The 27,902-nt window shown below is 32.1% G+C and overlaps 1 protein-coding gene and 1 pseudogene across 1 annotated transcript; both read left to right on the plus strand.

The window, feature by feature from the left end:
- The first annotated feature begins 51 nt into the window (after positions 1-51).
- LOC132735379 (zinc finger protein 91-like) lies at positions 52-10,149 on the plus strand. Its single transcript, XM_060722322.1, has 2 exons — positions 52-1,556; positions 7,974-10,149. Exons 1-2 carry the CDS (start codon positions 530-532, stop codon positions 9,551-9,553), a joined length of 2,607 nt encoding a protein of 868 aa, XP_060578305.1. The 5' UTR covers positions 52-529; the 3' UTR covers positions 9,554-10,149.
- Positions 3,958-27,865, plus strand: LOC132735389 (zinc finger protein 260-like; annotated as a pseudogene).
- Positions 27,866-27,902: the final 37 nt, after the last annotated feature.

Consider the following 27,902-nt stretch of genomic DNA (forward strand, 5'->3'; position numbering starts at 1 on the left):
AATATGTGAAATATGAAGACTTTTTGATTAAAAGTTTTAAAGACAATGAGCAAGTATCATTCTGACATTTCAGGCACCTGTGACCTTGAGCTTTGAACTAGTAAACAAATCAGTAGGGGTGATTTACTTTATACGACTAACCAATATGTGAAATATGAAGACTTTGTGGTAAATAGTTTTTAATTGATAATCAGTGGAAGCCACGTGGTCTTCAGACGGACAGACCGACCGTCAGACATGAGCAAAACATATACCCTGTCATCTTCTGTTCAACATTCTTGTGTTTATCAGATACAGAAGAATGAGTTGATATTTCTCAGTAAGTGTAAAAGTTAATAACTGAAAACATTTTAATCATCTTAGAATTTTAAAAATAATATTTGGAAAAAATAAACAGAATCTGCAGAAGTCTAAAATGGTAAAATTTGTAAACTATTAGTTTTTTGTGAATTATGCAAGTAAAATGTGTGATAAATTGTTATCTTTTATTTAGGGTCTTAATTGAAGCAAAGAAATACAAGCTGACAAGATGGTGGACAGTAAAGACACACTTTGTGAGAAGTTATCATCTCAATTGCATCATGAGTGTGAAGTGTGTTATAAAGCGTTTTCTACAGAAACTTATCTTATCAGTCATATGGCAATACACACTGACATGAAAAAGCACAAGTGTGAAATATGTTATAAAGCGCTTTCCACGCGAGGTAATCTTATCAGACATATGACAATACACACTGGCGAGAAGAAACATAGGTGTAAAGTGTGTTATAAAGCGTTTTCTACACGAGGTAATCTTACCATACATATGACAACACACACTGGCCAGAAAAAACATAAGTGTGTAGTATGTGATAAAGCATATTCTACAGGAAGTAATCTTATCAGACATATGACAGTACACACTGGTGAGAAAAATCATAAGTGTGTAGTATGTGATAAAGCCTTTTCTACACGAGGTATTCTTATCCCCCATATGGCAACACACACTGGTGAGAAAAATCATAAGTGTAAATTCTGTGGTAAAGCATTTTCTCAACGGAGTAATCTTACCAGACATATGACAATACACACTGGTGAGAAAAATCATAAGTGTGTAGTATGTGATAAAGCCTTTTCTACAGGAAGTAATCTAAACAATCATATGACAATACACACTGGCGAGAAAAATCATAAGTGTGTAGTATGTGATAAAGCGTTTTCTAGACAAAGTAGTGTTATGGGACATATGGCAAAACACACTGGCGAGAAGAATTATAAATGTGAAGTGTGTGATAAAGCATTTTCCTCACGAAATTCTCTTATCATACATATGACAATACATACTGGCGAGAAGGATTATAAATGTGTAGTGTGTGATAAAGCATTTTCCTCACGAACTTCTCTTGTCATACATATGACATACATACAGGCGAAAAGAATTATAAATGCGAAGTATGTGATAAAGCATTTTCTACACAAAATACTCTTATCACACATATGGCAATACACACTGGCGAGAAAAGATATAAGTGTGACGTTTGTGATAAAGCATTTTCTCAAAGCAGTTCTCTTATTAGGCATATGACAATCCACACTGGCGAGAAAAGATATAAGTGTGACATGTGTCATAAAGCGTTTCCTACAGGAAGTAATCTTATTAGGCATATGACAATACACACTGGCGAGAAGAATCATAAGTGTGAAGTGTGTAATAAAGCATTTTCTGATAATAGTTATCTTAGCAGGCATATGAAAATACACACTGGCAATAAGAAACATTAGTGTGCAGTGTGTGATAAAGCATTTTCTACACAAAGAAGTCTTATCAGTCATATGATGGTACACACTGGCAAGAAGAAACATAAAGTGTGAAGTATGTGATAATGGGTTTTCTGCATCAAATAATCTTATCAGACATATGACAACCACACTGGCGAGAAAAAACATGAATGCGGCATGTGTGATAAAGCTTTTTCTCAACATACTCATCTTATCACACATATGACAACACACACTGGTGAGAATAAGTAAATAATACTGTGACACATATAGCAAACATGCTGGTGAGTGAAAAACATAGATGTAAAGTGTGTCATTAAGCTTATCCAACATGGTTCTTTAAACTAATATATGGCATTACACACTGGTGATAAAAACATATGTTTGAAGTTCACAGGTAACCAATCCTTTTTTTAAAAGAAATGTTGTTAAATCACACATGTTGAATTAGCACCATGGAGCTAAATATAGATTGTATACATATCTGTGATCGCACTAGTTGTTTAACGTTTTAAGCAGAGTTTTCTATTATGATTTTACTTTTGCTTGATCGAAAGAACAAGATGTTTGTTTGGTTTAAGAAAGTTATTTTATCAGTTTTTCAGTTTGATTAATTAAACAATAAGCCTGTCTGTTATCTTTATTTTATTATTATACCCCCAAAAACGAAGCTTGAGGGGTATATAGGAGTCACCCGGTGGTTGATAAGACAGACTGATGAAATTTATAAAAAGGAAACGTTAAAGATTTGTTCAAATATTTCTTTGTTTGATTTTAGAAAAAATAAAAAGTCGAGCGTTGCACCCGCCCGGCGGTGGCTCTTGTTTACATAATCACTTAACAAACGATGAACAAAGAATTACTGATTCACTAACAATTCAAAACCTACAGGGAACCGTCATATACAAATATAAGAAATTTCAGACAATAAAAATGATTCTGTTAAGCTTGCTAGCTTATCAATGTATAACGGAGAATATATTTTTCAAACTATTAATGTTGTAAATTACATAAAGAAATAGTGATGAACACGGTGATTGCAGCTGTTTCTTTCATACTTTGATTCTTGGCTTACATGATAATTCTCAAAAAAAATATTATTATAGACATTTATTATGCTCACACATTATTACACTTTTTCAGTATCAAACTAACTGAAACATTTCATTGAAAAAGTATAATTCTCAATCATCATTGAACACAAGATATATTTTATAAAATACATATTTAAATGAGAATTGAAATTCTCTTATTTATGACCATGATATATATATATATTCAAAATATTTATTTGTTAATGAGTGTTTACTGCCTATTTGATTGTTTTATTACTTATTACTATTGATAAATGGTCTGTACGTAGTGTGAGACATGGCCGACTCTTACAACCAGAAACATGAATCATAAAAATCAACGTCAGCTTTAAATGATTGTCAATGTTTGGTGTCTTTAAACACCAGATAATAATATAAATATTAAAGGGAATACAAATTCAAATGAAATCCCTTTCTTCATCTTTCACTGTTATCATAATATTAATGTCTTAACTTATTTCTAAACACACTTTCTTTTATTAATCAGTATGCCAAAATATGCTAACAAATATTAATGAATCAGCCTCAGATAATACAAATAGGTAACATTTAAAATATTATGTTAAACCCTGACATAGTTATTGCATGTAATTCTTTTATTTAAGATAGCTGTTTGTCAATTTATATCTTTAAAGAACGATCGGTGTTTACAAGTCACATAATTTAATCTTTACGTTGATGATAAAAAACGAATGTTTATTCAATGTTGTTCATTGCTATGCCATTGTGATGCTAGACAATAGTTTGTCCTGGCTAGCCATACGTGACTCATGTATGGCTGGAGCTTTTGGATAGCCTTATGGGCCCGGCCCGTACGTCAAGCAACTTCCTATTGCTATACTGTATAAGATAAGTTTTATTTCATGTCGGCAAGTTTACAACAGTACAACATAATTAAGCTAAGCAAAAAATATTTAAGAAAAAAAAAAAACACTATATAATTGAACTATTGGCGGATTCAGTGTCCTCGTTCATAGCGAATGACCCTCTGTAATGATAAGTGAAGATCACTTCGTACTTACTCCGGAAAAGAGTCAACTCGGCCCTATACCACTCGGCACGGGTCAACTCGGCACGTACGGGTCAACTCGGCCAACTTCACAAAAATATATAACGTATTAACTTTGCTTTGCATGTTGTTAAGGTAAATGAATGATAAGAAATATATCATTATTATATAATTATACATTGTACTTCTGCCGAAATAAAGTATATTTAGAATATAAATCAATAATTTTAATATAAAGCACTGTTTGCTCTTTGTTTTATTTATAAACTCTCTCTTTCTGTCTGCAAAATTTAGCCGTGTTTAAATCGCTAGTTTGGGGCTATTAAATGTCCGATTTTAAAATTTATTACATAATTAAAAGCTGGTGATCTCAGCTTCCTCTATATATTTCAACACATTGTTTGACACTGAAGGTATTTAAATTTAAGATTAAACCTACCACGAGTCAGAAATACAGTGAGATACACAATCTACTGATAAGAAAAGCCTGTCTGCTGCTAGTTCGGAAACTGTCAATCCGTGTATTACAAAATAATTACAATAAATAGTGATAACACCAACCTAAATATTAATAATTGAAAAGTGGGCCGAGTTGACCCGTGCCGAGTTGGAATAGGGCCGAGCTGACTCGGGGCCGAGTACGTTTTAGGGCCGAGCTGACCCGGATTCGTTACTCCCCTTTGATTTATGATCGTCATTTGCACTGAAAGTTTTAAGAATTTGTTTCACTAGATTATCAGGTAACAAAGGTTTAATATTTATAGATTTAGTTTCAATTAGTGCTGTAATTTGTCCATGAGTACATCTGGTATATTGTTACAGTGACACTCAACCTTATTTAACGGAACAACAAATGCTGAAGTTTTGGATATTCTATTGTTTACTCTGTAAATGATTATAGCTGGTATATGAGGTCAGGCATTGCTTTATTGACCCCCAAATTTCAATGTCAACATTCTTGAAATAGACATTAAAATGGGCAGCACGAAATACCCAAATATTGCCCAAATATTGCCCAAATACACCCAAATATTGCCTAAACAAATATTGCCCAATTATACTAAAAATAAATGTTTTATACCAAAAAAGTGCTGTTTTAATCATGAATACAATTTAAGCTTTCACTAAGATACAGTACGCTCACCGCGGGTTTTGCTAATCAACCATACTGTACCCAAATATACATTTCCATATCATTGTGGTTTGAACTAAAATACAGTCTATAACTCTATATGTATACACCATTAAAGCTAATTTTTAAATAACATTGACATTTGTATATGATATGAAATTTCAACAAAATTACACCTTAAGACATACAACAAATATCATATCTTGATTTAAAATTGGAAGTACATTCATAAAGAACCTATGCTGTATAGTAGATAAGCAAATGTCACAACTTTATTTTCTTACAACATCCTAACTGTCCATTTCAATGGAATGAATGAAAATTATAGCAGGCTAAGTCATATTATGTTCAATAAATATTTATTTATTTCTCATTATAATCTATATTTTATACAAACAAAAATAAATATTCCTATATTTGAGTATATTTGGGTGTATTTGGGTATATTTAGGAATTTCGTGTCGCCACATTAAAATATTACCATTTATTGAGGTTGAAATAAAATCATTTACTTAATTTGAAAAGAAATATGCATTTATTGTTAATAAAAAAAAGTGACTGATAACCACTGAATAAAGAAAATACTAAACTAAACATTTAACGGGCCATCTGGGTTTGGTGGTAGTCCGATTTTGGTGGTCCCCAACCAGTAGTGGCAAAGGTGAAACAAATAAGGTACATAAATGATTATGTCAAAAAGTGGTTGCTAGCTCTGACTCTAAACTGGGACAGAAAGATACAAAGCTCTGAAAAATTTTCAGGTATTTCAGATGATGAAAAATGTTGTGTATGTAAACTTCTTCAACAAAAAGAACTAAAAAACTTTGTTTTTCTGGTGTTCACTTAATGGGCTCAATGTGACTTTCAGTTATGAAATCACTGGAAACATCTAAAGAACTGTTGCAAAAAGAGGACACAAGATGTCTTCATCTGTCCATGTCATAGCACTGAATACTGAGGAACAGTCCATATAAGAAATAATATCACACAGGTCATTTTTTTTCTGGAAGGACATATTTATATTACATTGATTAAATAACTGAAGACACATGATTGGTAAAAAAGATAAATAAGTGAAAGGTATGGCCATAATTTATGGATTACTGTTCATTTTTTTACTTAAGAAAATTGCCAAAAATATCTTGTTATATGAAAAATCTGTCAATCAATGATATGTTTTCTGCCATTTTGGGTGATTTTAGAGAAAGTTACTATGGTATCACAGTAATCCCCAAAAATGCAATCATGGAAGGATTGAAAATCTTCAAATTAACTTGTGTTAAATTTCCAAAAGTTAACCTACTTAATTGTATAATAAAATTGAAACTATATGAACAGATCTTATGTCAGGATAAGAGATCTTATGTCAGGATTAGGAATTATAACATATTTTAATTGACTGTGTGAAAACAATCAAGGAAAATAGTAGTCAAATATGAAGATATTATAAAATAGTTTTTATTTTCATGATTATATTCATTATTCACAAAATTAAATTTATTGCAAATGCTATGCGATTTTGTGTGTAAGTTTGGAAAATAGTAACATCAACATGTGTTTCTTTTACTAGCAGTCACAGAAAATATAAATAACAGTTACTGTGATAGCATAGAACCCTTGATATCATAGGAACTGACTATACATTATAATTTAAAACCCATCGGCAGCGACACATTTTTGGTTTCCAATACACTTAGACCTGCAAACTTTCAGCCGCACAATTTACTCATCACAACCACATACTGCATACGGCCATTTCATGTTTTATATGATATACATGCATCTAACACTACAAACTGGTGACAATGCCCAGTTTGGCTTAAGACATAAAAATCCTTTATCTCGAAAAATTATTAATATGTTTCTTTCTAACTTGTTTTCTTATACATTTGCTTATTATATATGATACAAACAAAAATAATAAAAAAAATTAGTTATTGTTCTACATCAATAAATATTGAAACATCTTTTTACGACTAAGCAATATGTGAAATATGAAAACGTTGTGATTAATAGTTTTTAAGACAATGAGCAAATATCATTCTGTTATTTCAGACACAAATGACCTTGAGCTTTGAACTAGAAAACAAATCAATGGGGGTTATTTACTTTATACCACTAACCAATATGTGAAATATGATGACTTTGTGGTAAATGGTTTTCAACTGATAATCAGCGAAAACCACGTGGTCTTTAGACTGACAGACTGACTGCCAGACATTAGCAAAACATATACCCCCGTCATCTTCTGTTCAACATTTTTGTGTTTATCAGATATAGAAGAATGACTTGATATTTCTCAGTAATTGTAAAAGTAAATAACTGAAAACATTTTAATCATATTTGAATTTTAAAAATAATATTTGGACAAAATAAACATAATCTGCAGAAGTCTAAAATGATATAAAATTTTAAATATCAGTTTTTTGTGAATTTTGTGATAAATTGTTATCTTTTATTTAGGGTCTAAATTGAAGCAAAGGAATACAAGCTGACAACATGGTGGACAGTAAAGATACACTTTGTGAGAAATTTTAACCTCCATTGCATCATGAGTGTGAAGTGTGTTATAAAGTGTTTTCTACAGAAACTTCAGTCATATGGCAATACACACTGGCATGAAAAAACACAAGTGTGAAGTATGTGATGAAGCGCTTTCTACAGGACATAGTCTTATCAGACATATGACAGTACACACTGGTGATAAAAGTCATAAGTGTGAAGTATGTTATAAAGTGTTAACTACACAAAGAAACCACAAAGAAATGTGACAACACATACTTGCAAAAAAAAATATAAATGTGAAGTAAGTGGTAAAGCATTTTCTGCACAAAGTAATCTCATCTCACAAATGGCAATACACACTTCTGAGAAGAAACATAAATGTGCAGTATGTGATAAAGCATTTACAACACAAGATATTCTTATATGTCAATGCACACTGGTGAGAAAAATCATAAGTGTACATCCTGTGGTAAAGCATTTTCTCAACGGAGTCATTTTACCAGACATATGACAATGTCCCACACTGGTGAGAAAAATCATATGTGTGAATTCTGTGGTAAAGCATTTTCTCAACGGAGTCGTTTTACCAGACATATGACAATACACACTGGTGAGAAAAATCATATGTGTGAATTCTGTGGTAAAGCATTTTCTCAACGGAGTCATCTTACCAGACATATGACAATACACACTGGCGAGAAAAAACATAAGTGTGTAGTATGTGATAAAACATTTTCTAGAAAAAGTAGTGTTATCGGACATATGGCAATACATACTGGCGAGAAGAAACATAAATTTGAAGTATGTGATGAAGCATTTACTACACAAGGTATTCTTATGACCCATATGACAACACACACTGGTGAGAAAAATCATAAGTGTAAATTCTGTGGTAAAGCATTTTCTCATCGGAGAAAGTTGACCAGACATATGACAATACACACTGGCGAGAAAAAACATAAGTGTGAATTCTGTGGCAAAGCATTTTCTCAACGGAGTCATCTTACCAGACATATGACAATACACGCTAGCGAGAAAAAACATAAGTGTGTAGTATGTGATAAAGCGTTTTTTACAGGAAGTAATCTTAACAGTCATATGACAATACACACTGGCGAGAAAAATCATAAGTGTGTAGTATGTGATAAAGCGTTTTTTACAGGAAGTAATCTTAACAATCATATGACAATACACACTGGCAAGAAAAAACATAAGTGTGAAGTATGTGATAAAGCCTTTTCTACAAGAAGTATTCTTAGCAATCATATGGCAATTCACACTGGTGAGAAGCATTATAAATGTGAAGTGTGTGATAAAGCATTTTCTACACAAGTTAGTGTTATCACACATATGGTAACACACACTGGTGTGAAAAATCATAAGTGTGAATTCTGTGGTAAAGCATTCTCTCACAGGGGTCATCTTACCAGACATATGACAATGCACACTGGCGAGAAAAAACATAAGTGTGTAGTATGTGATAAAGCATTTTCTGATAAAAGTAATCTTATCAGGCATATGGAAATACACACTGGCGAGAAAAAATTTAAGTGTGTAGTATGTGATAAAGCCTTTTCTAGAAAAAGTGGTGTTATCGAACATATGGCAAAACACACTGGCAAGAAGAATTATAAATGCAAAATGTGTGATAAAGCATATTCTTCACGAAGTTATCTTATCACACATATGGCAATACATACTGGCGAGAAGAATTATAAATGTGAAGTATGTGATAAAGCATTTTGTACACAAAATACTCTTATCACACATATGGCAATACACACTGGCGAGAAAAGATATAAGTGTGACATTTGTGCTAAAGCTTTTTTTCAAAGCAGTTCTCTTATTAAGCATATGACAATCCACACTGGCGAGAAAAGATATAAGTGTAAAATGTGTCATAAAGCGTTTCATACAGGAAGTAATCTTATTAGGCATATGACAATACACACTGGCGAGAAGAATCATAAGTGTGAAGTATGTAATAAAGCATTTTCTGATAATAGTTGTCTTATCAGGCATATGAAAATACACACTGGCAATAAAAAAACATAAGTGCGCAGTGTGTGATAAAGTATTTTCTACAAAAAGAAGTCTTTTCAGTCATATGAAGATACACACTGTCGAGAAGAAACATAAAGTGTGAAGTATGTGATAATGAGTTTTCTGCATCAAGTAATCTTATCAGACATATGACAATACACACTGGCGAGAAAAAACATGAATGCGGCATGTGTGATAAAGTTTTTTCTCAACATACTCATCTCATCACAAATATTACAACACACACTGGTGAGAATAAGTAAATAATACTGTGACACGCTGGTTAGTGAAAACTATAGATGTTCAGTGTGTCATTAAGCTTTTCCAACATGGTTCTTAAAACTAATATATGGCATTACACACTGGTGATAAAACATATATTTTAAGTTCACAGGTAACAAATCCTATTTTTAAAAGAAATGTTGTTAAATCACACATGTTGAATTAGCACCATTGAGCTAAATATAGACTAGTCGTTGAACTTTTTAAGCAGAGCTTTCTCTATTATGATTTTACTTTTGTTTGATCGAAAGAACAAGATGTATGTTTGGTTTAAGAAAGTTATTTTATCAGTTTTTTAGTTTGATTGATTAAACAATATGCCTCTCTGTTATCTTTATTTTATCATTATACCCCCAAAAGCGAAGTTTGGTCACCCGGTGGTCGGTCGGTCGGTCCAGACGTCCGTTTCATTTTCCTTGTCCAGAGCATAACTTTAAGGCTAATGATTTGAAATCAATACAACTTCATACAATGTTCAAGCACATTGAGAGGAAGTGCAGTGCACAAGAACCATAACTCTATATTCACTAATTACAGAGTTATTGCCCTTTGTTACTTTTCCTTGTCCGGAGCATAACTTAAAAACTACTGGTTGGAATTCAAAACAACTTCATACAATGGTCAAGCATGATAAGGAGAAGTGCAGTGCAGTGCACAGACGTTTCAATTTTTGTTTCAACAGACAAACATTTCATTTCAGACACATTAATAGACAACGATTTTCAATTTTGATTTTTTAGCTCGACTTTTCTATGAAAAGGGGAGCTATCCTACTCGCCCCGGCGTCGGCGTCGGCGTTGGCGTCACACCTTGGTTAAGTTTTTCGTACCACCCCACTTTATTTCAGAAGTATTACAAGTATGGCTTTGAAACTTACCATACTTGTTCACCATCATAACCTCCATCTACAGACAAGAGTACATAACTCTGTCAAGGTTTTTGACAGAATTATGGCCCTTTTTTGACTTAGAAAGTGTATTGAGCTTGGTTAAGTTTTTTGTACCACCTCACTTTATTTCAAAACCATTGGAGGTATTGCTTTGAAACTGACCATACTTGTTTACCATCACGACCTTCATCAACAGACAAGAGGACATAACTCTGTCAAGGTTTTTGACAGAATTATGCCCCTTTTTGACTTAGAAAATACATTGAATATGGGTAAAATCCACTTATTGCCTTAACCCTTTGAGATATTGCTTTGAAACTTTTAATGCTATTTCACATCATTACCCCCATCTGTACGCAAGAGAAGGTAACTCTGTCAAGGATTTGTTTTAAAAATTAAGGCCTTTTATCGACTTAGAATCTTGGTTAAGTTTTTAGTACCAGTCCACTTTTTGACTGAACTGTTTGAGATATTAATTTGAAAGTTGGAATACTTGTTTACAATCATGATTCCCAAACATGTCCAGGAGAAGGTAATTCTGTCAAAGATTTTATTTGAATTATGGCCCTTAACTGTCAATGTTTTGTATTATAGGCAAGCACTAAAAAACTTAAAAAAATCTAAAAAAATTCATTCCTATCCACTTGTTCACTTTACCATAAATTATGTCATATAAACATTGCTGTAATATTCAAGGGTATCAAACAACTAGTTATTTTTCTCTTTTTGTACTTGAAATTAAAATCAGTAGTATATGCATATTTCACATTTTATCTCGCCTATTTGATTGGTGGACAAGGGTATCACACAATTCAGTAAAATAATTCTTCACTAAATATCTTAATGCTCATGGCCATTGTTCACTTTAAAAATAGAGATTCTTGTATTGCCTTTTACTGCAAAAACTTTTTTTATTGGCAAGCAATAAAAAAGTCGAGCGCGCTGTCTTACGGACAGCTCTTGTTACATTACCAGATTACCTAGCTGTGACTGTTCACATCATTTGGCGGCGTCTTTGATGTGCAGAATATTTTTTTATCCATTCACACCTTTTGACAAGGGATTAAACACCCCCCTATATAATCTATATTGTCTGCAAAATCTAAAATCCTTCTTTATTTAACTTGTCTGCAATTTATCCCCCTATGTTTAACTTGTCTGCAAAGTCGTCTGCAAAGTATACCGTCCCCTCAATGTGACTTTCAGTTATGCAATCACTGGAAACATCTAAAGAACTGTTGCAAAAAGAGGACACAAGATGTCTTCATCTGTCCATGTCATAACACTGAATACTGAGGAACAGTCCATATAAGAAATAATATCACACAGGTCAATTTTTTCTGGAAGGACATATTTATATAACATTGATTAAATAACTGAAGAGTCACAGCTCATGAATGTATAGCTGGTTCTTTTGGATAACCTTATGGGCCGGGCCCGTACGTCAAGCAACTTCCTATTGCTATACTGTATAAGATGAGTTTTATTTCATGTCGGCAAGTTTACAACAGTACAACATAAGCTAAGCAAAAATATATATATAAAAAAAAACACACTATATAATTGCACTATAGGCAGATTTAGTGTCCTCGTACCTAGCGAATGACCCTCAGTACTGATAAGGGAAGATCACTGCGTAGTTACTCCCCTTTGATTTATGTTCGTCATTTGCACTGAAAAGTTTTAAGAACTTGTTTCACTAGATTATCAGGTAACAAAGGTTTAATACTTATATATTTAGTTTTATTTAATGCTGTAATTTGTCCATGATTACGTCTGGTATATTGTTACAGTGACACTCAACCTTATTTAATAAAGGTATTCTCACGGTATTAAGTAAACGATTTTTTTTAATGAAACACTAACAGGGTATTCCACAGTCAAAGCACCCATCATTTTACTTTCACAATCAAATAAACATATGAGAACAAAAAAGTGTAATGTAGAATTTCAAAGTCATAATAAGTTTTTTTAAGATAACTTTGCAATGTCGGCTTCTAAACAGACTTCATTTAAAATCTATAAAGTTGTTTCCCCCCCCCCCAAAAAAAAATCAAATGGAAGAGTCTGGACTGTAGCAGAATTTATGGTGGGAAAACAGATCAGATTGGTCAGTACATGGTGAAAAATCGGTCAGTTGTGTAAAATCATTGTAGAGTAGTAGAGGCTGTGTTTATTTATTTATCCTACTTGTAAGAAATTATCAACAGGTCATTTATATTACAAACTAGATTAAGAGAGCTTAATGTATGAGTTTATTTCATAACAATTAACTTTACAGAGTGAAGAATAACTCATAATTGTCTGCAAATTTGGAGTCTTGAATAAGAACATGTACCAGTTTGTTGTTGTTGTAGTTTTTGTTGTTGTTCTTTTTATACTTAAAAGAACAACAAGGACAGGCTTATGTGAACTATCTCATATATTTTAAAACTAAATAATCATATACATGAATGTACATATATATTCAAATTAAGATAGCACTCTTAGTTCAAAGTTGCTTACATAATGTTAAGAATTAAATCCTAAGTGTAGATAATGTGCATGCAGATTGTACAATTGCATCAAAGATATTACAGTATTTAAATAAGAACAATTTCTCTAAAAGATTTTCTAAGTGTGAATTGTACATCTTTATCATTGAAAAATACAGTTGTAGTTTTGGACTTAGATTATTTTCAGCACAAAATATCAGCTCAATATTTTCTAAGTATCAGAATTACATGTGAACATCTAAAACACAGGTATTGTCTCAAAAATACACCTGTATAATTGTTAAAATACACCTGTATTTCTTAGTCAAAATGTCAAATTCTGCAAACACAGGTCCCTAAATCCTGTATTTCTACAAAAACAGGTGTTTTTCAGTCGTCTTACAGTTGTAAAACAGGAGTTTTTTTCACACGGGTTATAACATATTTTAATTGACTGTGAAAACATGATACAAACCAAAATAATAGAAAAATTTAGTTACTGTTCTACATTGATAAATATTGAAACATCTTTTTAGACTAAGCAATATGTGAAATATGAAGACTAACTTTGTGATTAATAGTTTTTAAGACAATAAGCAAATATCATTCTGACATTTCAGACACGTGACCTTGAGCTTTGAACTAGAAAACAAATCAGTTGGGGTTATTTACTTTATACGACTAACCAATATGTAATAGAAAGAGCACCAAAACACGAGGCTATCTGATTTGTACGAGGGGGCGTAGCCCCCGAGTATTAATCAGATTGCCGAGTGTTTTGGTGTTCTTTCTCTTTTGTATCATAGTCAAACATAAAAGCACGTTCCCTGTTGTCACAATATGAAACCCCGGCTAAAATGAACCAATCAACGAACATCTGAATATGACATTTCTGTCGCTTTCCCTTTCTCTGCCGTCACAATATGTAAACCCCAGCAAAAATGAGCCAATCAATGGGCATGCTCTGGAGTGCGGGTAACTAATACCCGCACTCCAGTTAACTCACTGTGCATGTATATGTATACGATTTAACCCCGACACATTTTCAACAGAAAGGTCTCCAAACTATGATACAAGTGAAATATGATGACTTTGTGGTAAATAGTTTTCAACTGATAATCAGCGGAAGCCAAGTGGTCTTCAGACAGACAGACCGACCGCCAGACATTAGCAAAACATATAGCCCCTCATCTTCTGTTCAACATTCTTGTGTTTATCGGATACAGAAGAATGAGTAATTGTTAAAGTAAATAACTGAAAACATTTTAATCATCTTAGAATTTTAAAAATGATATTTGGACATAATAAACAAAATTTGCAGAAGTCTTAAATGGTAAAATTTATAAATATTAGTTTTTTGTGAATTGTGTGATAAATTGTTATCTTTTATTTAGGGTCTTAATTGAAGCAAAGAAATACAAGCTGACAAGATGGTGGACAGTAAAGACACACTTTGTGAGAAGTTATCATCCCAATTGCATCATGAGTGTGAAGTGTGTTATAAAGAGTTTTCTACAGAAACTTATCTTATCAATCATATGGCAATACACACTGGAATGAAAAAACACAAGTGTGAAGTATGTGATAAAGCCCTTTCCACAGGAGGTAATCTTACCAGACATATGACAATACACACTGGCGGGAAGAAACATAGGTGTAAAATGTGTTATAAAGAGTTTTCTACACGACATGGTCTTATCAGACATATGACAATACACACTGGCGAGAAGAAACATAAGTGTGTAGTATGTAATAAAGCCTTTTCTACAGGAAGTATTCTTAACAATCATATGACAATACACACTGGCGAGAAAAATCATAAGTGTGTAGTATGTGATAAAGCCTTTTCTACAAAAAGTAGTGTTATCACACATATGGCAAAACACACTGGCGAGAAGAATTATAAATGCGAAGTGTGTGATAAAGCATTTACCGCACGAAGCACTGTTATCACACATATGGCAATACATACTGGCGAGAAGAATTATAAATGTGAATTGTGTGATAAGGCATTTTTTGCACAACGTCATCTCATCTCACACATGACAATACACACTGGTGAGAAGAAACATAAATGTGAAGTATGTGATAAAGCGTTTTCTACAGGAAATAATCTTATAAATCATATGGCAACACACACTGGTGAGAAAAATCATAAGTGTGAATTCTGTGGTAAAGCATTTTCTCAGCAGGGTCATCTTACCATACATATGACAATACACACTGGCGAAAAAAAACATAAGTGTAAATTCTGTGGTAAAGCATTTTCTCAGCGGGGTCATCTTAACCAGACATATGACAATACACACTGGCGAGAAAAAACATAAGTGTATAATATGTGATAAAGCCTTTTCTACAGGAAGTAATCTTAACAATCATATGACAATACACACTGGCGAGAAAAATCATAAGTGTGTAGTATGTGGTAAAGCCTTTTCTACAAAAAGTAGTGTTATCGGACATATGGCAAAACACACTGGCAAGAAGACTTATAAATGCGAAGTGTGTGATCAAGCACTTTCCTCACGAAATAATCTTATCACACATATGGCAATGCATACTGGCGAGAAGAATTATAAATGTAAAGTCTGTTATAAAGCATTTTCTACTCAAAATATTCTTATCACACATATGGCAATACACACTGGAGAGAAAAGATGTAAGTGTGACATTTGTGATAAAGTATTTTCTCAAAGCAGTTCTCTTATTAGGCATTTGACAATCCACACTGGTGAGAAAGGATATAAGTGTGACATGTGTCATAAAGCATTTCCAACAGGAAGTGATCTAATTAGGCATATGACAATACACACTGATGAGAAGAATCATTAGTGTGAAGTGTGTGATAAAGCATTTTCTGATAAAAGTTATTTTATCAGGCATATGAAAATACACACTGACAATAAAAAACATACATGTAAGTGGGCAGTGTGTGATAAAGGGTTTTCTACACAAAGAAGCCTTATCAGTCATATGAAGGTACACACTGGCAAGAAGAAACATAAGTGTGAAGTGTGTATTAAATCCTATTGAACATGTATTATTTTATAGACATTTCATTCTTACCATTCACTAGTTTAATGTTGATTATAGTTGTATTAAGTAACTTTGTAGAACTTCTTGATACACTCTTTAACAGTTATTAACTTAGCATGGCCTAAGACTTATTCCCTGCGGTCTGAAGATCACAGGGTATAGTATGCAGTTAACTTTTGAGGCATGGAGGAGCACGTGACCTGTTTTCGGTACATGGAGGAGCATGTGATCTGTAAACCGTACATGATTGGTTAATTATTGACCTTTTCGAAAACTCAGCTAAATACAGTTTGCCGGTAGGTTACGGATTTACCTCTAGGGAATTAGTCCGAATTACGCCTAATTAACAACAAAAAACTATTACGTGACATTTCTAATTTTCTATAATTATTTTACCGTTTAATGGTGAAAAAATGTATTTGAAAATTATCAATGTTTCTTTAATATACTGTATACTATCTCATATTTTACAAACAATAAATTGTTTATACTGAAAATCTACAAAATTAAAATATTTGTAATGGCACCTGCCATACTAAATAGAGATATTTTCTGTGTAAACTTGTGTTTTTCCTTTAAATTTTTTTTGCTCGGAATTATTCAGAAAATGGTATTTAATCATTTTCTTAATAAGAAATAATTGTTTATGTTCAACCTTTTCCGGTCTCGGGGTCTTCAACGGTCACCAGTTTCAAAAGACCTTCTGCTATAAATATTGATTATTGTCAGCTATATTCCTTATACAAACGTTTATTTATCCCCCAAACAATGTTGAAAATAGTTAAATGAAATATCTTTATATCATTAAAAAATGTTCCCTGCAGGAAACCATTTTACTTGTATACAACATAGAATGGTTCTACTTTCACATATACTGGACTTTAAACTAAGTGAGATACATATTTTTAATTTAGCATTTATATATGTTTGTAAATAAGTTAAGTTTCTTAGTAGTAGTTTGATTCTTTTGATAACTGTATTAATAAGTCATAATTATCAACTTTTGTAGAAAATGTAAATATTGTTTCATGTTAAACTTCTCCATGAATCATAATCTATTTTTAGAATAGTTATGTAAAGTAGTGATGAGCCTAGAGCATTTGTTAAGTAAATTCTGGTTGGCTGTAATTTGACCAGTCAGATAAATCGTTTCATACAGTGCCACTTTTAGGTAGATGCTAGCTCTCTCTGGGATTCAGAAGTCCATTTGTATTAGCATCTCAGGGAATTTGACATTTTGCTGCTAATTTTTGGAAACGTAACATCTCTTAAAGCTCTCTAAGGTTGATGAATTAATTATTTAATTTATTTTAGGCACTTTGGCATTTAAATGAACCTGAGAGATTATCTAAATTCACTGAAATATTTTTGATAAATTTGTAAGTAATTTAAGTAATTATTTTTTACAGAATTAACTAAGATTAATTAATCTTTTTTCTTTGTTTAAGTGGCATGCAGTCACCTTGATTTAGTAGATCTTTATTTTTGTTGATATATATTAAAACAGGGATTGCTACTATTAAGATTTATTTAAGTTAAACAGCACAGAATCATTAAGGTTATTTTTCATATTTTCATTTATAACAGTATAAACAACTTTAAACTGGTTTAAATCTTTTATTCACTAGTTTATTTTGATCATCATATTTTTGCTCAATTACAAACAATTTATATCAAAGTACATTAATTTTTGTCAACTTGTTTGGCTTTAAGTAACTTTTAGTTAAGTGTAAATAAAAACTTAGTTCATTAAAAATTTGGTTGATTTAAATTCATTCAACATTTGTGTTTTATTTCCCTTTGCATTCAAAGAGTGGTGTCGTCCTTTACGATTAGATTTTTCCCCATAAAAGAGTACTACTGAGCAAACTAAGAACATTAAAAAGTAAATATTAGGTAATAGATAACTAAATTTATAGCTATATTTACAGAAAACATAAGGCTTAATTATGTTCAACACCACAACAATGGTGCCAAGTGGGATCAAGGCCTGCTTCTGTTTTTTAGAAACACCTATTAACATATTTTTTCAAAACCACAACATATGTATATAGTAAAAACTTAAACAGTTCTTTTAAAAAACCAAGACAGCGAGAGCTTAGAAATTAGCATGAAACTTCTTCTAGTGAGTTTACCTAGATTGTTCAAATAAAAGCCCTCGGTCAAAATTTGCCCGCCCAGCGGGCCATCATTGATTTTCTTTTTATATGTGTATAGTAAAAACTTTTAAAATCTTCTTCTAAAAAACCAAAGAGCGAGAGCTTAGATATTAAGCATGAAACATATGATACATTCTGACAACATGCCATGTTTAAAGAAGTTCTTCAGAATAGTTTTAGCCTTTATGTCTATATGTATTTGAAATCTCCAAAACACATATATACTAAATATGATCTTTTTATCTCACAAGATCCTACCACATAATATCTTAGCGCCATCATCATAATATATAGATATTAATGTCTGTTATGCGAAGAACTAATGCTCAATACATGTAACTATCTTCACAAAAGCAATGTACATGTAGTTGCTGTAAATTCAGCATTTACATTTCAAAGGAAACTTGAGCTCTAAAAGCGTTTATAAGCAAAAATAAAAAAACAAAACAAAAAACACTATAATGGAACTGAAGGCGAATTTAGTGTCCTCGTACCTAGCGAATGACCCTCTGTACTGATAAGGGGAGATCACTGCGTAGTTACTCCCCTTTGATATGTGATCGTCATTTGCACTGAAGGTTTCGGTATAAAGGTTCAATACTTACAGATTTAGTTTCAATTAATGTTGTTATTCATCCATGAGTACGTCTGGTATATTGTTACAGTGCCAATCAACGTTAAAGGTATTTCTCTCGGCAAGTATACGATTTTTAACGAGAAAACTATTTTTTAGCTCACCTGTCACAAAGGATGAGCTTTTCTGATAGCTTTTCGTTCGGTGTCGGTCCTTTTCGTTCGGTGTCGGTCCGTCGTCCGTCCGTAAACTTTTACTTTAAATGACATCTCCTCATAAGCCACTTAGCCAATTTCATCCAAACTTCACAGGAATGTTCCTTTGGTGGTCACCTTTAAAAATTGTTCAAAGAAGGGTATAGATGGATACCGAAAATAAGCTATTTTCGCGAAAATAAGATCGCGGCTACGAAAATAAGATTTATTTTTGAAATAGTGCATTTATCTGTTTGAATAATTATGTAAGTAATATACTTATGCATTCATTGAATGATTTTACAGCAAATTAAAATTTCAGAACAAAAAAAATATTTTAAAAAGTGAAGTTTGAGCCGAAAATACTCTCACGAAAATAGCTCAAATTGCCGTGTAAAGCGAAAATAAGATCGGGTCTACGAAAATAAGATTTATATTTGATATAATGTATTAAAAACGTATTTTTGCTGTTAATATTTGATTTGTTTGAATGAAATAATAAATTTCAGAACCAAAAAAAAAATTTAAATGTGAAGTTTGAGTCCAAAATACCATCGTATGAAAATAGCTCAAATTGCCGTGTAAAGCGAAAATAAGATCGGGTCTACGAAAATAAGATTTATTTTTGATATAATGTATTTAAACGTATTTTTTGGTGTTATCAAATGATTTGTATGAATGAAATAATAAAGATTGAAATGTTTTGTTATGAAAAATAAGACGTCTGTGCGGCAAATATGGTACATATAAATCCGTGGGAAAATATTTCAAATTTAGTATAGAAAGAACGCATTCATGAACATATAACCAAAATTGCGTCTACTAAAATATAGGCAATATAAGATTTACATGGTTCATAACTTATATTAAAAAATAGTATTAACTTTATTTTTAATGATTTTGCAAATAAATTTTAAGAATTAAATGTTCTCTTATAAGATAAGAAATGTTTGTGGTGAAAAAGTATCAAAATAAAAGAAAGAACAAGTGCAAAAATAACCTGAAACAACAACTACGAAAATAAGATCTAAATCTATATAAGAATATGTACCGTACGAAAATAACATCTAAACAGTACTCTACGAAAATAAGATCTGTAAGGAAATAAAAGCTGTATGAAAATAATGTTAATTAATTAATACGAAAATAAGGTTACGAAAATAAGATCTATTAGTAAATAAGGTCTGTAAACCAATTAAAACATGTATGAATTGATATTTATTTGAAAATAAAACCTGTATGGAAATACTATATGTACGAAAATAAGATCCTATTGAAAATAAGTCTATACGAAAATAAGATCTGTATGAAAATAATGTCTGTATTCGACTAAGATTTTTACAAATGTAAGATCTGTAAAATGAAAATAATATCCTTACAAAAATAAGATACATATGAAAATAAGATATGTAAAAAATATTACCTGTATGAAAATACTATATATACGAAAATAAGATCCTATGGGAAATGTGATCTATACGAAAAAAATAAGATCTGTAAGAAAATAATACCACGAATATAAGATCAATACGAAAATAAGGTCTGTATGAAAATAATGTCTGTTTTCGAATAAGATTTATACGAAAATAAGATTTGTACGAAAATAATATTTATATGATAATAATATCTGGCTCAGAATGATGTGAAAAACGACTCTATATGAAAATGACTGTCTTTATAAAATAAAATCTTTAACGAAAATAAGATCTGTGTATAAATATATCTGTATGATAACAAAAATCTGTAAAAAAAATAAGATATCTATATTTTGATATGGTGACTGTGATAAATCGCCAATAAACACCTTTAATGATGGGCTTTTATAAGTGTGTGTCAATTACGATAAGTGCGAAAATCCAATAATCCAATCATCGTATTGAACAGAACAGAACATATCTTTATTAACTCAAGTTACATACAATACAACACATGAGTATACATAACAGTAGTGATTATTAGTTAATTTAACACATGACATGGTTTTATTCAATAAATTTCTATACAGTTCAAAAATATTTTTAAGATATTTGTAAGTGGAAAATTAATTTGTATCATTATCATGGGAGAATGAGAGATGAAAAAAGAAAAGAAAAACAACAAACAGACAGCTACCGCCTGAAGGGGGGTAGATACACACGCGCATAAAAGTATTCGTGTCTCGATGCCAGTTTGAAACGGACTATAGAAATGCGAAGGTGGTAAATAATACGTCATTGTTTACATACGGGCACTGTTGCGAGGTCCCGTTAAAAAAGTTTGTGCACAAATTAGGTCAATCAATACACAAAATGGAAGTTATTATTGAATGATAGTGTACAGTTAAAATTCTACTGTACATAGTATTGAAAGTTCAATAATAGTTAAATTAACGATGGATGTTGAGAGTGAACAAAAATTTATTGTTATTCAATGGGATTTTAATCGAAGCAGGAATGGATTTACTTAGCACGTGGTTAAAGGTGAGAAAGTTCATTTTCTGAGTATCTGATAGGCCTACTGTACATTTTGCAAAGAAAGCAGTAGTTCAAATCTTGGCTTGATTGCATGTATTCCAATGATAAAACGACTTAGGAAAACAAAAACAAACAAAAACAAATAAGAAATTAGACATTGGCATACTGTACATATACATGATATACATGTATTAGCGCATTGATTGCTGCCGATAACCATGTGCACGTGTTATACGTAGTCCAATATATTAGACGTTACAGGCTTGTTATAGTTTATGTCGGTCAAGCCTGACGTCTAATAGTTATTGCTCAAAAACGCATAGCATCATAAAAAATTCAAAAAATGTATATTGTCTTGCCTTTCAAGCTTTATTCAAAAGCTTATCTTCTTTTCTTTCAATTACATGCTCAATCATACGCAAAAACTCTCAAACAATGTACTTATCAATTTGAAATAAAATATAATATCAATCTATTTTTGTCTATCAGCCATACTGGTTAAGCAAGGTGCTTTACAGATTGATTCAAATTTTATTAAACGGAAAAATATATTCGAACACACTGACGGTGCATGGGCAATTATTTCGTTAAAAAAATATTCCGTTAGATTGTTCTGACTCAGTTAAACGCTTGCATTTGAATTAGCCAATCAGATTTCGCGCACTTTATGGCCGCCATTTGTTTATCGGCTGTAAAAAGAATCGAAATACATGAGAGGATTTAATCATGGATTTTTCGGAAAGTGACAGTTTAATTATTTTGACAAAAGGTATTTATTTTTTAGTTTTGTTCATAAATAGGTCAAAACTTATGTAAATACACGCTGTCTTCATTGTTTTTCGTTCCGCCCGATTTTCTGGCGGAACATGCTATGGGTTTTTGAGCAATTTCGATATGACGTTGCTTTGCCCAGAAGCAAAAATATCTCAAAGCGACGTCATATTATAGGACTAGTGTTATACGTTGTATAATTTTTTCCTTCTCTCAAATAAAAAGATCTTGTCCGTGCATTATCTAATTAAAGCACTAAAGCAATAAAGTTACATACTGATCTTTTACTAAATGTAGATATTATTTTTATATTACACGAATTTTAAATTATCTTTTATTTTGGTATAAATCATTTCCATATTGATATTTTATTTTCATATAGCTAGATATCTTATTGTCTATAGATTTTGATCTTTTTTTCGTATCATTCTAACACAGATATTATGTTCTTACAAATACATTTGTTCGTATATATATCTTATTTTGACAAAAATCATATTTTCAATTAGATCTTGTTTTCGAACAAATATCAATTCATACAGGTTTTAATTGTTTACAGATCTTGTTTTCGTATAGATCATCATGATTTTCAATTGGATCTTATTTTCGTGCAAGTATAAGTATTTTCATACATATATTATTTTCATACAGGTATTATTTACTAAGAGGTCTTATTTTCGTATAACCTTTTTTTCATATGTACATAATGTTCATACTTACAGATCTTATTTTCGTAGAGTATTGTATAGATTTTCTTTTTGTATATATTCTATATACAGTAGATCTTATTCTTGTAGTAGTTGTTTCTGGTGTTTTTTTTTTCGCACTAGTTAATTCTTGCTTTTATTTTGATGGTTTTCTCACTCCACAGTGACTAGCTTTTCTTGTTTTATAAGAGAAAATTTACTTTTGCAATTAATACAATTTTATAAGTTATGATCTTATATTCGTAGTCGCCATCTTGGGTTATTTTCGCATGCCTTCTTTCTATACTATTTGGGATATTTACCATATTTACCGAACAAACGTTTAATATTTCATTACAAAATATTTCATTTTTTTATAATTTTATTCATACAAATCATTTAATAACAACAAAAATGCATTTTAATGCATAATATTAAAAAATAAATCTTATTTTCGCAGACCCGATCTTATTTTCGCTCACACGGCGATTTGAGCTATATTCGTACGTATGTATTTTCGGCTCAAACTGTACTTTTTTAGATATTTTTTTTGGTTCTAAAATTTTTAATTTGCTGTAAAATCACACAAAGAATGCATAAATATATAACTTACATAATTATTTAATTAGATAAATGCACTATTTCAAAAATAAATCTTATTTTCGTAGCGATATCTTATTTTCGCGAAAATAGCTTATTTTCGGTATCCATCTATACCGTTCAAAGAATTTAATTCCACGCAGAACTCTGGTTGCCATGGCAACCGAAAGAAAAACCTTTAAATATCTTCTTTTAAAAAACCCAAGGAGATAGAGCTTAGATATTTGGCATGAAACATGTTCTAATGGGTGTCTACCAAGTTTGTTCAAATAAAAGCCCTGGGGTCAAAGTTGGCCCAGCCCCAGGGGGTCATTGATTTTCCCTATATGCATATAGTAAAATTTTTAAAAATCTTCTTTTTAAGAACCCGAAGAGCTAAGAAAATAAGTAAGCTTTTATTTACTTGGGCTCAATTCTATAGGCAATGTGAATAAGGCACCACTCAAGTAGTAATTATTGTAGACTAGCCTGATATCACGGTACTTAACGTTTATCGGAAAATATTTCTTAAAATAGTCAGAATTAGAGAAATTTTCTCTTGTTATACAACAAAATATAAACCAAATATTGCCCGAGCATTGGGAGCAGTTACCTTCTCAATGTATCCTGACAAAGCTGCAGCCAAACTAAGCTGGAGGAGTTTTCCATAGATCTGAACCAGGATTAGGTAAAGCTGCCGTCTCACTTACTCCCGGCAGAGCCCAGGACCATCCAGGTAAGTTACCGGGACGATCCTGGGTGAAATTATTGTTGCGGTCACACTTACCCCGGCAGCACTATGGTAGTTCCCAACTTACCACCCAGGATGCGCTCCGGATCATCTAGGCAGAGCCCAGGTAAAGATACCATTCATGCTGGTGTTTCCGCAGTCGTTCCTGGATGAAGATGGAAGAGCCCCGGTTGACCCAGGTAGAGCCCTGGTCGATCCAGACAGAGCCTACGCAGAGCCCAGGATGGTCCAAGCAGAGCCCCGGTAAAACCCCGGTGGATTGAAAACGCCCGAAAATGATAACATTGATTCAAAAATTTTATTTTATATAATACCTATTGTTCCAGAATAGTAATTCATGATGATTTTTCTAAAAATCCTTATGCCAGACTGGATAAAAGGGAAATTGGAAGGGTTTTGATACAAACAAGTGCAAACAATCGCAAATTGTCGTTATTCTTTGAAATGAACCGGGCTTTGCCGGGGCTCTCTCGGGATCGACCGTAGCTCTACTTTTATCCTCTGGGGCTCTGCCTGTAGTTACAGGGGCTCTGCCGGCATCTACTGGGGCTCTACCGTAGCTTTACCGGCTTTACCATTTCCCGGATCATCCCCTATTTGTGCCGACAGAGCTACGATGCTTCCCTGGTATAACCCCGGTTGTTCCCGACAGAGCTAAGGATGAAGCCGGCAAAGCTATACCTTTCCGGATCATTCCGGACCACCCTGGTGATATTAAATATTTTATTCCATCCAGGGTCGAATGCCGGATTGTTCCCGGATCACCCTGGATGTTGCGCAAGGCAGTAAAGTTAAAAAGTAGTAAAAGAAGGATGTACTAACGGATCTACTCGGTTGTTCCAGGTTTACCCCGGTTGTTCCCGGATCACCCCGGAACGTCTACCGGGGCTCTGCTGGGATGTAAGTGAGACTGTAGCTTAAGGGTTATACACAACCCCAGGCTTTGGTAACTGCAAGATCTGAAAAATATAAAACATAAGTTAAAGAAAATATCAAGAGTCATTTATGGTGTATGTCTGATATCTAAAAAGAAAGAACATAATGTCCAAATTAATGCTTTGAATTGCTGATTTACATCTATAGGAGAGCCAAATATTGTGGTGCTTCAAAATGCATGCCTGAAAATAGCAGTTTTAGACACTGACATTATAAACTGAACTTAATTTAACTGCTGTTCAAAGCAGCTTCAACAACAACAACAATCACATCAACTGTGTTATTCTAATTGAGTCAATTATTTATAAACTTCACTGTTAAATGACTAGAAAATCTTTTATGTGTTAGCCAATACACACTGCAACACGGCAAAACTTCAAGTTTCATTACACAGAAAATACATATATTTCCAACAATGTAAATTATCACATATTTACCCTGTTCAGCTGTCAGTTCTGCTTCATTGAAATACAAGACAATAGTGAATATTTACATATTGATTATTGCAGCATTAATCCTTTGCTGAAACATCAGTGCTTATAATGTGCGGTCCATATGAGCAATAGGGTACAATGGTGCTTTGTTCAAATCCCATGGCCAGTGCTTGTTGGACCCCTAAGATCTCTGGAATGAGTTTGCCAATCACTTTTTTTTTACCAATGTAAATAGTCTGAAAACAGACACTACCCCAACACCTTGTAATGCATGTTCATTAAATGAATTATCTTTTCCTATTATATTGGCTACTGCGTCGGTAACGCAGTAGATTATGGTAAAAGAAAAGCCTGATATATTAACGCTTTTGTCAACATTCTTTCTTGAGTTAAGGTGTCAGTAATGATGGATTTATACTATAAGTTATTCAATGTTTAAGTAAAACATAAGAAGTTATTAATGTTTAAGTAATATCTAAGAAGTTATAAATGTTTAAGTAAAAATATAAGAAGTTGTAAATGTTTAAGTAATATATAAGAAGTTATAAATAGTTAAGTAAAACATAAGAAGTTATAAATGTTTAAATCAAAATATAAGAACTTATTAACGTTTAAGTAAAATATAAGAAGTTATAAATGTTTCAGTAAAACATAAGAAGTGGCATGTTCTGAATAAATGTATAAAGTTACATTACATATTATTATCTTTTATTTAGGGTCTTACTTCTAGCAAAGAAATACAAGCTGACAAGATGGTGGACAGTAAAGACACACTTTGTGAGAAGTTATCATCCCAATTGCATCATGAGTGTGAAGTGTGTTATAAAGTGTTTTCTACAGAAACTTATCTAATCAATCATATGGCTATACACACTGGCATGAAAAAACATAAGTGTGAAGTATGTGATAAAGCGCTTTCTACACGACATAGTCTTATCAGACATATGACAATACACACTGGTGATAAAAGTCATAAGTGTGAAGTATGTGATAAAGCGTTTTCTACAGGAAGTAGTCTTATCGTACATATGACAATACACACTGGCGAGAAGAAACAAAGGTGTAAAGTGTGTGATAAAGTGTTTTCTACACAAGGTAATCTTATCACACATATGGCAATACATTTACGGTGAGAAGAATTATAAATGTGAAGTGTGTGATAAATCCTTTTCTCAACGGAAGGAGTAGTCTTATCAAACATATGACAATACACACTGGTGAGAAGAATTATAAATGTGAAGTGTGTGATAAAGCATTTTTTCTCAACGTAGTAGTGGTCTTATCATACATATGACAACACACACTGGTGAGAAGAATTATAAATGTGAAAGTGTGTGATAAAGTGCTTTCTACACGAGGTAGTTCTTATCGGACATATGACAATACACACTTTGGTGATAAAACTGATAAAACTTCATAAGTGTGAAGTGTGTGATAAAGTGTTTTCTACAGGAAGTAGTCTTATTAGACATATGACAATACATACTGGTGAGAAGAATCATAAGTGTGAACTGTGTAACAAAGCGTTTTCTACACGAAGAAAACTTTTGATACATGTGACAACACATACTGGCGTAAAGAATCATAAATGTGAAGTGTGTGATAAGGCATTTTCTGCAAGAAGTAATCTTATAAGACATATGACAATACACACTGGCAAGACAAATCATAAGTTTGAAGTGTGTGATAAAATGTTTTTATGGCAAAAGTTCTTTACAGACACATATAAGCATACACAATAGTGAGAATAAATTAATATTTTTAAAATGATGCTGTGACACATATGTAAAAACATGCTGGCAAGAGGAAAACATAGATTATCATGTGATGTTTGTGATTTAGCTTTTATAAACCAGGTTCTTTAAACAAACATATGACATTTCACTGGTGATAAAAACATGTATTCGAAGTGGTAACTTATCATTTTTTAAATCACACATGTGTTGAATAAGCATATTTGTAATGATTGATCACACTAGCTGTTAAACTTTTTAAGCAGAGATTTCTATAAATATGATTAACTTTTGTTTGATTGAAAGAACAAGATGTTTGTTTGGTTTAAGAAAGTTATATTATCAGTTCAATCAATTAAAAATATGCCTGTTATATCTTTATTGTATTTTTTATTTTATTTTATGTTTTG

Source organism: Ruditapes philippinarum, unplaced genomic scaffold (assembly GCF_026571515.1).
Source record: "Ruditapes philippinarum isolate M1 unplaced genomic scaffold, ASM2657151v2 ctg814_1_1_1_1, whole genome shotgun sequence".
NCBI lineage: Eukaryota > Metazoa > Mollusca > Bivalvia > Venerida > Veneridae > Ruditapes > Ruditapes philippinarum.